The 12,931-nt window shown below is 44.9% G+C and overlaps 1 protein-coding gene and 1 pseudogene across 1 annotated transcript in view; one reads left to right on the forward strand and one right to left on the reverse strand.

The window, feature by feature from the left end:
• The first annotated feature begins 413 nt into the window (after positions 1 to 413).
• On the forward strand, positions 414 to 1,003 carry LOC101721510 (MOB-like protein phocein pseudogene; annotated as a pseudogene).
• Positions 1,004 to 3,438: 2,435 nt separating this feature from the next.
• Cenpf (centromere protein F) overlaps positions 3,439 to 12,931 on the reverse strand; it is a 45,022-nt gene continuing 35,529 nt past the window's right edge. The window contains exons 14-18 of the mRNA XM_004853566.3: positions 12,330 to 12,482; positions 11,758 to 11,917; positions 9,554 to 10,027; positions 7,758 to 7,936; positions 3,439 to 4,390 (exon numbers count right to left, since the gene is read on the reverse strand). Of these exons, the coding sequence (XP_004853623.2) occupies positions 4,199 to 4,390; positions 7,758 to 7,936; positions 9,554 to 10,027; positions 11,758 to 11,917; positions 12,330 to 12,482 (1,158 nt within the window). The 3' untranslated portion in view covers positions 3,439 to 4,198. The remainder of the gene's footprint in view (positions 4,391 to 7,757; positions 7,937 to 9,553; positions 10,028 to 11,757; positions 11,918 to 12,329; positions 12,483 to 12,931) is intronic.

Below are 12,931 nucleotides of genomic sequence, written 5' to 3' on the forward strand. Positions count from 1 at the left end.
ACTCACAGCTCAGCTGAGCAGAGGCACTAGAGTCACACTTGTGCCAGGCGGAGGACACAAGCTTTAGATCCTCAGGTTTTTCTAATAAGAACCCCTTTCTCCAAAGGGAAGGCAGCTTATGCGAATAGAAGTCGGGGAGCACACAGGTCAGCTGCCATGGTAGCTACCAATTCTGGGCACTTGAGAGAAGCCATTGCAGCTCCCTGTTTATCCGCAAGGGAATGAAAACCTCACTCGTGGTCAACTCAACTTCTGACTGGTGCAATAAATCTATGACTTTAAAGAACTGATCATGAATCTGGGTACCGACGCCGGCCACTCAACTCTGGCACTGTGGTCCTGGCGGAGGGGACGGCAGTGTTGAGGCGGATCGGGCGGGCACCGAGGCGCAGGATTTCTGTAATTGGCCTGATGAATCATTTGATGAAATGGACAGTACACTTGCTGTTTAGCGGCATATTCAACAGAACACAAGGGCAGATTGCTCCAATACTGACAAAATCCTTGAACCACCTGAAGGCCAAGACGAAGGTGTGTGGAAGTGTGAACACTTAAGGCAATCTGCCTTGAACTAAATGGACTTGCTGTTAAACTTCAGAGCAAATGCCATCCAGGTACTTGTACTCAGATGACAGCAACTGAACAATGGATTTTTCTTTGTGCTGCTCATAAAACGCCTAGGCTACACCAGACACACACTGGACGGTGCTGCCTGCCTTCTCAGTAGCAATAAATATTTTCCCAGCAGGGTTAGCATAAAAGAATCATCTGTAGCAAAACTAGGATCCGTGTGTCGTAGGATTTACAGAGTATTTTCACATGCCTATTTCCATCACCGGCAGATATTTGATGAATATGAAAACGAAACATTTTTATTTTATGTCATCGGTTTACTAAATTTGTGATGAAATATAATCTGATGTCCAAGGATAACTTGATTGTACCAATTTTAGAAGAGGAAGTTCAGAATTCAGTTTCCGGCGAGAGTAAAGCATGAAGGGAACGGGAGAGATGCACAGCTCACATAATTAACATTAATTATGTACTGTACATACATCATTTTAGACACATCAGTCATGTATCCACAGTCCAGCTTCTTTGTTTAGGGTAGGGTTGGTATGCTGTGTGTTACCTTTGAAATGGGAAATACTTAAGTTATTCATGAGCTGTATATTCACTGGTGTGGCACTCATGGTTTTTAAATAAGATTAGTATTATCTGTTTATAATGCCTATTAATAAAAGAATTTACAGTTTGGTAAAATTGCTGCTAAACAATCATTGGATCACAATCCTCATCAAATAAATCTATCTGTTAAAAAAAAAAAAAGAATTGATCATGGCTTGGTTCCCACTTAAATCTCTCTCATGATGTATTGCTGTGGCCCAAAGGATTTTGGAAGAACTTGGAAATTCTAAAATAACCATCCATGTTCTGAGTGAGCTGAAATTAGTTAGAAACCTTTGCAGAATCAAACCATTAGGGAAGTGGAGAAGGTGTCCCCTCCCAGAATTACGGGAAGGACTCAACTTCTTTCCAGATTTAAATATACCTATGTGAAACTTCTGACAAATAAATTGAGGTCAAATGAGAAAAATCATAAATCTCAAAGATATGCAGGGAGGTAGGGAGAAGTAAAGGATTAACTTTTTTTTTTTGGTACCAGGGATCAAACTCGGGTCCTTGTGCCTTCGGGGCAGGCAGTAGAACCACTGAGTTAAATCCTGGGGCCTGAAGGATTAACTCTTAACAAAGCAGGCTGGATTTAAATGTTAGCTTTCATTCCCTCCTTATTGAAGATGCGGTCAGTTCTGACAATTACCAGTAACACACAGACAGGGCTTTTCAGTTCCTACAGAATGTTCAAGGAAACAGCATCATTCCACCAAGCCCTTGATACACAGATGAGAACTGGATTCCCTGACCTCTGGACTTGGTCTATTTCACCATGTGATTTGTCAGCTGGGGTCTTGTGACTCAACCACTTTAGAAGGTTACTGAGAGCTGGGGCTATAACATAAATTTTTTTCATCTCATATTGGGCTCCGTTCACATTTAACAAGTACTGACAGCTTGAGGAAAAGAATAATTAATGACCTATTTTGTAAATAAGATTTTGAACAATTTCCTACAATTATTAAAGTGTTAACCACCAGGCAAGTACTTTTAGGGCCAGGTGTCGGGCGTTCCAGGGAAAGGGCTGATACCCCTTTAAATGATGGTTCTATCTAGTTGTTAATTTCAGATGAGCTCCTCCAAAGACTACAAGGCACCAGTTTAAACTAGCCACAGCCACCCAAGCCCCTCTTCTAGGTAGTTTCACTCCTTACAGTGTAATGCTAAATTCTTCACCCCAGGGACTTCCGGTCTGCCATTTTTGAAAAAGCTGTGAAGCAGCATGAGCTGAAACTGAGCATGCTCGGGAGTGTGCCCACATATAGATGTGACAGTGTTTCCTATATGAACATGCATGAGGTTCCACGATACCAGCTCCTTGCTTGCTTTGTTCAGGCAGAGGCACTGAGTTGAGAATAAGCCCCAGTACTCTCTCCTTAGGCGCTTCCACCAGAAACCTCTTAACCTCCTGGTTGCACTTCTAGTTTGTACTTACCAAGGGATCAACCCACTGCATTCAGGGACAGAAGTAACAAAGGCAGGAGCTATGGCACACCTACGAAACAAGTACCCAAGGATATGCAGCCAGTAGAGTGAAGCCTTCCAACTGCTGGCCTGCACCCAGCAATGTGCACCCTGGGCTGAGCCCTGGGGCACATGACAACCTTGGGATGATTTATGATAAGGGTTTGTACCTGACCTCAACCCGGAGCAACTGAAGAAACAAGAGCAAAGCAGGGTATCACTTTCACGAGAAGAATACTAACTAGCTCACTATGCTTATGCTTGAACATTATCCAACAATAAGAGAGTTCTCTACAAAGCACGATTTTAAATTATAAAATGATGTTTATCAATTTGATCATCAATTTGACCTGAAAGCCAAGATCAAATTATCTTTTACTAACTCATGTAATGAAAAACTTTTTTACCCTGCTTCAAGGACTTAAGGGCTTGTTCAAATGTTTCTGGATTTGATATGGTCCATAATCCCTGCATAGTTTCAAAATACTACCATCAACAAACAGAGCTGGAAAATGCTACATACTTGTATCCTGCTAATGTGATTTAATGGTCTTATACAATGTACTGGACGCTGGCTGGACATGTCATGTTCTCATATAATCTTTATGATCGACATTCTAAATTGTGTCTTTTAATATAACTAAATATGTTCACTAAATATACTAATAAGTATTCACACATCTCTGTTATTTGTTCAAGCATTTTTACTTTTGTAAGAGGCTGTCGTTAGCAAAAAATTACGCCAATATTTATAATGCCTTTTGTATTTAGGAATTATTTTTACAAAGAAAAAAGTGATTTTTATTAGAAAAAAAGGCCTTTATTTTAATACATCACCAGATATGAAAATGCACACCAAGGAAATATAATGGTTTTGAGAACAAAGCACGATAGAAAGCATGATATGCTACATCTCTAAGAACTGGACTGCCTGCCTCGCAAGTGCAAGGTCCCGAGTTCGATGCCTGGTATCAAAAAAACAAACAAACAAAAAGAACTAACTGGAAAAAACATACACACTCCCCACAACCCTACATACACATATGTACAGGATATGTAAGTGATGTATGAAACACACTGGAAGAGAAGGACATGTTTTTCTTAGAAACATACAACATGATTTTCCTTCATTTCATTCAGCTCAAAGAAATTTTTGATTGAAAATTATTTCCTGTCTAACACTACACATAGGAAAGATCATAAAGCAGAAGTTCCCGTTTTTCCTGTAAGTTGCCAATTGGAAGTTTAAAACGCGTTTTGCATTTTTTCATGTAAAATGCACATACAAACAGAAGCTGTCGTGGTGCTCGCCATTTAATTATAACAAATGAACAGGAAGTTTACACGGGACTATTCACAGTACAGCAGACAACTGGGTGCTCAGTGCTTCCGAACTTGTCCCTGTACACACAGGGCACTGCAGGGGACAATATGTTGGGCTCATCAGGGAGTGTTTGCTCCTGAATGCTAAAGTGCTCCCTGATGAAGGAAAGTCCTTGGAGGAGACCTGTCCTGTCCAGCACTGTCACTCCCTGGGGGTCTCGATGCGGGGTCCCCCTCACTGGACCCGACAGTTCTCGCTGTTCATGGGCTGAGGCCTGGCGTCCGGGCTGGGGACCAGCGGGCTGCGCCTGGTTCTGGGGCCGTCTCCAGGGCTGTCGGCCGGGCTCCTCCCAGAAAAGTGACGGACAGAGACAGACGTCACAGTGGGCTCTGCAGACCCCACCGGGCTCTGTTGCGCAACCTTGACCTGCAACACACACACCTTGGTCAGAGGCTGGGATCAGGTTCATGTTCACAACACGAAGATGAAGCACTAGGTCACCAAGTTAGACCTGTACACAATTTTATTACTCCCCTTCCTGAGAGCAGCCCCCACCCTAACAGAGGACTTCGGAGGATGTGGGACACAATCTCTAACAAGTCATCACAAGTCTTGGTCACTTCTGATGGCCAGTCTGGCTTTCTGGCCAAGCGTGGCATTTTTAGGCCAGAAGGGACTCTTTGGAACAAAGTTTCTGTTTACTGTGTATCCCTAACACTCACAATACACTTGACCATAGGAAATGTTTGATTAACACCTCGGCAAAAGCTGCCTGTTTGCCCTCACCAAACCCCGACTGTCATGCGAACTGAGTAGAAACCAAGTTAGTAAAACTTCATCGGGTAGAAGCTACGTTTACAACATTTAAAAGACTTACGGCCTGGCCTCATATTAAAAAGCATTTTAATCATACTCCTTATATTGTGTGTTTCCAGTTGGAGTCCATCCAGCCTCGGCAGCTTAGCAAGACTGGTACAACAGAAGAGGGGAGGAAAGGGAGGAGAGGGGGGAGGGGAGGGGAGGGGGAGAAGAGGAAGAAAGGAGAACAGGATGTCTCATGTCCGTGTACCAACTCCCCATGAGGAATGTAATCATTATGTATGCCAAACACACACTAATAAAATATAAAAACTGAAAAATTTTTCCTCGACCAAAAAAAAGCCCTGAGTGTCTACGCCACTGCTTTTAAAAAAACAATACTCTGTTCTACATTTTTAAAACTAAATGATGAGGGGGCCAGGGATTTAGCTCAGTGGTTCCAGCCTGCCTTGTAAGTGCAAGGTCAAAAAACTAAATGATGAAATATACTTAATGGACGTGGCAAGCGCTTTGCTGGGTAACTCAGAAAATGCTGAATTAATCGGTAAATGACTAGGCTAGGTTTGGAAGACTTTGGACCACTGTCTCGGTCCCTTTCCAGCAGACCCCCATTGCGCATGCGCCAGTACAAGCTGCAGGGCAACTCCGGACAGCTGAGAGTAGCTCTGCGCAGCCGCAAACCTGCAGGAAACCATGGTTACCACTCTGCACCCGCGGGCTCAGCAGCAGTGTGCAGAGCAGGCCCCCTAGCGTGCAAAGCATTCTAGATTATAAATCCGAATGCCACATGCAAACCGCCTTTACCAGCAATTCCTCATTGGAAAAAAAGAAAAAATGATCCGTGTGGTGATCTGATAAGACGATTTCCCAGGACACCTTTACAAACATCAACAGTCTGTGGCCACCTCGTGACAACAGTCACAGCTATGGTATTTGTTGAATCTCAGCCTTTTTGTTGGACAGGAGGACATGGAATCCACACAATCAGTTACCTACTCATTCTGCAACTCAGAAGCCAAGTATTCAGGGGTGACAGAAAGGGAGCAGTGGGAGATGACAGAAGTGGAGAGTGCTAGCTAAGTGGTTTTCTGCTTTAAGAGACCTACGGATACTTCATTTGCTCTCTGCAAGGATCGACCAACAGGAATGGATCTCACTTTTTACTGACGGCTGAGGGAAGAGGCTCCCAGTCACCCACCCAATCCAGGAAGTGACCGGGTCGACACCAGGAGCCCAAGCCTGACTCCCGTGCAAAACAGCGCAGTGGTGTGTCGTGGCTGTATTGTTGGCAGAAACCAAAAGTTAAACCCAAAGGAGAAAAGCAGATGAAGAGAGACAATGAATATTTGAGAGAACGAAGGAAAACGTACACAAAATGGTACACTATTTCTAACACCAGTAATGGAGGCGCCGTTTCAAAGATTGAAAGAAAATCTTAGACTTTTCTCGTCCTTGAATTTTATTGTAATACGAATTAGCAACAAACTTATTAGGAGGTTATAACTTGTGTGTAGCTGATGTGTTGTGTACACATCAACAAAAACCAATATGCAAATGTGTTTCTGTTTTGATGCAACTTATGACCAACACTTTTTGCATTTGGTATGCAAAATCCTAATGAGGAGCAAGCTTGCTCACAGAATTATTACCTTTTAAAAAAGAGTTACTATACTTACAAAGCTTTTTTTTTTTTTTTTTTTTTTTTTGCTAGTTCCAGCTTCTTATTGGGTCACTTAAGCTCTGAAGAGTGAGCAAAGTAACACCATAAAATTTTAAAACTTCTCGAAGCTAGTCTAGCCATTTCCAACAATATTCCCATGGTGCCGGATTTGAGAAAGTCTGGCATTGTGGCAAGCGCAAGGTCATGGAGCTGAGAGAGAGGAGCTGTGGACACTGGGAGGTTACATCTTTATGAGTCTCACTTGCTTCATTCTTTTCTAATAACCACGACTGTGGCTTAAATCTGAAGGGAGGGATTCTGAAATTGCCTTATGGGGGTGTGTAGATGATGCGCTGTCAGAAGGCAGGATCTGGTTAGAATTGGTGGGTCACTGTACATGTAACTCGGGAGGGTTTATCTCCCTTCCCACTTCCTTTGCTCTCTACTTCCTGTCCCCAGGCTGGGAGCAGCTCCCCTGCCTTGGAGCCAGCAGGCTATGGACTGAAAACAGGAGCCAAAACAAACCTCTCTTTGCCTAGGCTGTGGGTGTCAAGTATTTGTCCCAGCAATAGGAAAAGTGCCCAAGACAACCACTTACTATGAGAGCTCAGTAAATAAGAAAATAAAATGAGAGAGTTAAATAAAATGCATGTGTATCAGACCAACAAGAATGGACACTATTTTTCACTAAGGGGCAAGGATGGCTCCCAGTCATCCATCTAGGAAATGACACCACCTACCCCAGGAGCTCATACCTGGCTCCTCTGACTCCTGATCTGTTAGCCAATACTCTCTGTGTGTTAAACAGCATTTTCTGGGCTGTCTGTAAAGCACATAGCAGTCACAAAGATCATGCCCTATCCTCCAAAATCATAGCAGACAAATCCAGGAACTCAGCCCTTTCTTTACCTATCTACTGAAACAGCGCTTTCTCCAGAAAGCAAAGAATTACTAAAAGCCATGAAGACTCCATAGTTGGGGCCAGATGAAAATGGAAAGTCTGGAAAAAAGCAATGATGAGTACCCAGGGCAGAGGGGAAACTACCCTTCAAATCCTGCAAGTCGCACTGGAATCCTCTGCACTGTCACACAGCACATGGCTGAAAGGTGGCTGTCAGGGTGGGGACCAGCTCGGGCCCCAGGACACTGTCACACTCATCCCAGGCTCGCTCCTACCGACTCATCTGCACCACGACAGGAAGAAGCTCAGACCCGAAGGGCTACTGAGTGGAGGGCACAGCATGGGGCTGGGGCCCCAACCCCACTGCGATTTCCCGAGTCACAGATGGAAGCCAGACGTTCGCTGGAGTTTACCTTTTGGGATCTGCTGCCACTAGCTGTTGGTTTGGAGGACTCTTCGAGATTTTCTTTGCCCACACTCAGGGGGGACAGGGCTGACTTCAGCGCAGCCAGGCGGGGGCTGGTCCTGGTGGCCACAGTGGTCCTTCGAAGGACGTAGGGGCTGGTCTTTCCGGTTGGGATGTCAGCAAACCCTAAGGGCGAAGACGCTGGCTGTCAAGGCTGCTGGGTCCAATTCCACACACAGTGGAACCACGCACACCAGGCAAAGTCTTAACACAGACAAAGCTAACTCCAAAAATGTTTTCTCCCAGTCCCAGAGACCAGGTACCAAACTTCAGAGTTTCCCTGGGGGTCACCAACTCGAGTGCATTACTATCATGTTTTCTTTGTTTAGAAACAAAGAACCACATGGGGAAAGAGGGAAAAGGTAGCATTATGCACCCCCAAAATATTTTTTTTTCTGCTTCTTCTCCTTCTATATGAATGTTCTAGTTTGCATTATTCTAAGATCCAAAGTACACCAGCAGACCTTACTGTAAAATTTGGATGGGGGAGGAAGGGCTGACATGGAAAAGAAAAATAAAAAAAGCCAGCTGTTACTTGAAGGGAAGAAGGGTGAAGCGATAACGGAATCTTCAGGCAGCCACTGTGTTGGAGGACGAGGTGAGGCAGCCTGGCCTTCCTAAAAGTGACCACACACTGGCTTGTATCAGCTGCTTCCAGAGAAAGAGCAGACACTGACAGCAAGGAGCAAAGGCCACCAACCCGAAGGACATGAAGAGAGAGTGCATCACGCTCCCCAAAGGCGCTCAGGGCTAACAGAGGCAGTGGCTATTTGTAAGCCTTTATAAAGAAAAATCACCCATCAGAAAGAGAAAGCTAACTATGCACTCCAGCCATTCAGTACTGTTTTTCTGGCCGGGGATTTAGCTCAGTGGTGCCGGCGCCTGCCTCAAAAGGGCAAGGACCTGAGTTCCATCCCCAGTACAAAACAAAACAAACAAACAAAAAGCAACCCACACAGGACTGTTTTTCCAACAACCCAGCAAAGAATGAGTTTTGATTTGGGGAGGGGGATTTCCAATCTGCTGTGCAGTGGTATTCTTGAATAATAAAATAAGACTAAACCAAAAGCAAAAACATCTACGTACTCAGATGTTGCAACAATACCGACTGCTATGAAAATTTCTAACCTCTTACTCACAATTTCTGAGCACTTTTGATCATGAACCTCCAGTAGCAGGTGGTTCTGTGACCGGACCAGCATCTCTTGGCCACACCTGGGCTAGCACAGAGTTTAAAAATAAAAAATATGTTCGGAGGCGCCAGCCACAGGGCCAGCATCCCCAGGGTCATTGTCCTCCTCATCTGCTATCTGTATCTGACACAAGGAAAGAAAGTTTTGAGGGGGTTCCTGAAGAAATATCAAAAACTAAACAGTTTTCTGACAGTCATTTTTCAAATCCACCCACTCTTTGTTGTAGTGGGTCACGAGGAGCTAATCCTCATCATTTTTTTTCACAACAGAAAGGAAAATGATACCTTACCAATTTAAAAGTGAACCATGGCTACCGAAGGGCAGTTGGAACTGTTCCACAATAACCCCAAAATGTAAAAGTCAGTGTTTCTGTTTTTTCATATGTGAATTATTGTACAAAACTTCAAAAGAACACACGTGTAATTTTCAGGGTTTTTTTGCTTTGTTTGGCCAAGGTGGGGACAGAACCAGGGCTTCACACATGCTAGGCACACGCTCTACCACTGAGCTGCACCCCCAGCCCGTGATACTGTTTTTAAATCATGCATACCTTTCTTTACAACTTCCGAAAGCCCCTCCGGCTCAAACTCTTCTTCATCCTCGGCAGGGTGGATGCTACCACTTTTGACCACTTTCCTACTTTTCTTAGGAAAGGTCTCTGGGGTAGAAGGTGTTAGTCCTCCTCTGCTCTCCCAATTCCCACTGCACCTCTGCCTCTTGCCGGAAGCTTTACTTCGGCCAGATGAGGACCTCCCTTCCCCAACTGAAGGGGCTGGACACGGCTCTGGCGTGGTGGAACTCTGCAGGGAAGAGCCGCTAAGACCGTGCTTAGGGTGCTGTGAACTCAGGCGAGTGACCTGTGTTTCCAACATCTCCTTCGCTTTCTCCAGCTTTTCATAGCTGATCAGCAGGGAACAGTACTTATCCAGGTACTCGTCGGCCTCCTTGGCTTTTTCTTCAAGAGTTTCTTTCAGCTCTCTGATCTCAGCCATTAGCTCATCCACATTTACATCCACAAGAGCACCTGTTCCAAAGAGAGTGGCATGTCACATGCAAGCTGATGCTGCTTCTACCCTGGGGTGCAGACCACCTCTGACTTGTGCTCTGCATTTTGCTGAGGGGTTAGGGAGAGTTATCTATTTGTGTTCTTACAGTTCAAACGATGTATCACAACCAGGTAGAGTCTAGCAGACAACATGGTCTTACTGGAACAGCTCAAATAAAATCCACCAAATCTCTACCTCCTGTTAAACTTCCTTGAGGAAGTAGGTACATGAGATAAAATGAACTAACGTTTTGTACCTTCTTTCCCCCCCATCCGTTCTTCCCACCGTAAGTAAACAACAGAAGTCAGGAAAGATCATGAAATCTGTGGAATGGCTGTGGGGACAGAAGGTGACAATGACAGGGCCCTCAAACCCCAGAGGCACTGGAGTTCTAAATGACAGTTTGGGGGAACAATATAAAGCCTTAGTCAACTACAATGGAACCTTGACTTACAAACTCAGCTCATTCTAGAGGGCTGGTTGTAACTAACGTTGGTCAATTGAAGGCTCAGGCTCCTCCACACAGCCTTCACAGTCTCTCCTGTACACAGGCGGATCTCAGTGTCCTTAGAGAGACACTGGCCCAGGATTTCTCAGTTAACCCCACACAGGAAAGGATGCTGTCGTGTTCCTTCCAGAACTCTTTAAGGGTTAAATCTGTTATCTGAGACCATCTGGAAGCACAAGCAGCCGGCATTCAGGTCATAACTCAAGACTTCAGTTACAAGTTAAAACTAAAATTCTGGTTGTAACCTAAGTTGTTCTTATGTCAGACCATGCATAACTTGAAGGTCCACTGTTTCTGCCACAGGTGGCTTTAAATCCATTAGAAAAAAAGCTCTGAAGGGGCCGGGGATGTAGCTCAGTGGCACTGCACCTACCTGGCAAGCACAATGTCCTAAGTTTGATCCCTAATACCAAAAAAAAAAATCTCCGAAGCCTCAACTTACCCCAAGCACTCAGAGCAACAGGGGCGCAGCTGACCACTCTGCCGAGGTATGGGGCAGAGCAGCCACACGCGCCAGCCTGCTGTCACTCACCCCAGGGGAGTGTGTCCCTGAGAGTCGGAGAGGAAAAAGTGACCGAAAGGGAGAGGTACTCTCTGTCGTTCTGCTTTTGTTTACAGATCCCAAAATTTAGTTCCCCATCCCTTCCTCTTAGTTGACCCACGAGACTGGGCCAGGACCAGTCAGAACCAGCTACTTACAAGTTAGCAATGTCAACACGGATGCCAGTCTGCCTTTAACGAAGAAACTACTTCAATGGGCATGAACATGACAAACTCTTCTTAGAGGCTCACAGGCAAAATGCAGCACCAGCCTGTTGTGGTGGTGCACGCCTGTGATCCCAGCACTTGCGAGGCTGAGGCAGGTGGACTGCTGTGAGTCTGAGACCAGCCTGGCTACATAGTGAGCTCAAGGCCGGCCTGAACTACACAGTGAGACCTTGTCTCAAAAAAAACAAACTGCAAGAAAAGGGTAGCACCAGAGTTCTTTGCAAGTTTTCAAGCAGAGAAGATCAAACAATTTCCAAATGCAGGCTTCGTTCAAAATCCTATGACCCCAAGCAAAGCCCCACATTCAGAAACTAGAAAATGAATCACTGCTAAAAATGGACTCAAACAGAGCTGTAGAATCAGCTCCTCTGCATGCACACCCGAGCGTGCCCTTTCACTACTGGGAAACAGGCATGCCCTCGCAACACCCACCTGTTTTTTGTTTCTGGGCAGCTTCTAGGTCAGAGAGCTCTTTCTGCAACATTTTCTTCTCCTCTTCCAGCTGTCTGCAGGATTTGAGCAACAACTTTATCTTCCCCTGAGCACGTTCATTCTCCTTCTTCAGCTGATCTACGTATTTCAGGTGGTCTGTCTACAAAACCAAGTAATTCCATTTAAAACCTTGAATCTCCTTTTACAAGGCATAAGGAGAAGCAACTATGAAATACAGTAAAGAACCACAGTGTAAACTGAACATCTGAAGATGCACCAACCCACACACACTCAGCTTCCCACGCCTCCCTGGCACATGTGGTTTTGTCACTCCCTCCTTAATGTCACGGGTCAGTCGTGGCTCCTAAGATAACGTCCACGGCTCCTAGGCTCATGACAGTGCCAAATGGTGGTGAGCACAAGCCTGAGCCTGACACAAGACTGGGATTATTTTTGTTCAAAAGCTGAAGAGTTCGGTACGCTCAGAAGGTCTTACAAAAACCATCGACCAGAGCACGCATACCAAATTAGCAGCCCACAACCCACAAAGACCCTGCGACAGGAAAACTTACTTTGCTGCTCTTTATTTCCTCCGACAGCACATTTAATTCTGCAGCGAGCCTGTTTTTCTCTCCACTAAATTCTTCTTTCAGCTCTGTGGTTTTCTCTACCATATTCTGCATTTCCCCCTGTAGCTCGGCCTCCTTCACAATCATGGTGTTTACCTGTAATTTAAAACTCATTAGCATCTGCTTTGGGGGGGGGGGTTCCATTTCAATCACATTAGCCACTCGGATCCAAACTTTCCTGACATTGACTTTGGCCTCCAGTAACAAAACAGACGCTGGCTCATCTGCCCTTGACTAATCCACTGGACCAGTACCCTCAAAACCTACTGGTAAGCGTCCCCTTCTATTTTCAGCAAAGATTTAATGAAGGACAGAAATAAGAATAAACAATAACAAGGACTGGGGAAAGGAAAGAAGGGAAAGGAAAAATGCTGAGAAATGGAAAAATGGAAATAAAGTCTTTGTAAATAGGGAAGGGTGGAGGGGTGAAGGGAGGGCTAGGAATGGGGAAAAAATAAGAACGAAGATGCATCATGTAAAGGTACAAGTTCCCAATGAGAAATGTAAATGTCTCGTATACCTAAAATGAACCAATAAAAGAATTT

This window comes from Heterocephalus glaber, unplaced genomic scaffold (genome assembly GCF_053883595.1).
Source record: "Heterocephalus glaber isolate CG9 unplaced genomic scaffold, H.glaber_assembly_v1.0 deba00001600, whole genome shotgun sequence".
In the NCBI taxonomy this organism is placed as follows: domain Eukaryota; kingdom Metazoa; phylum Chordata; class Mammalia; order Rodentia; family Bathyergidae; genus Heterocephalus; species Heterocephalus glaber.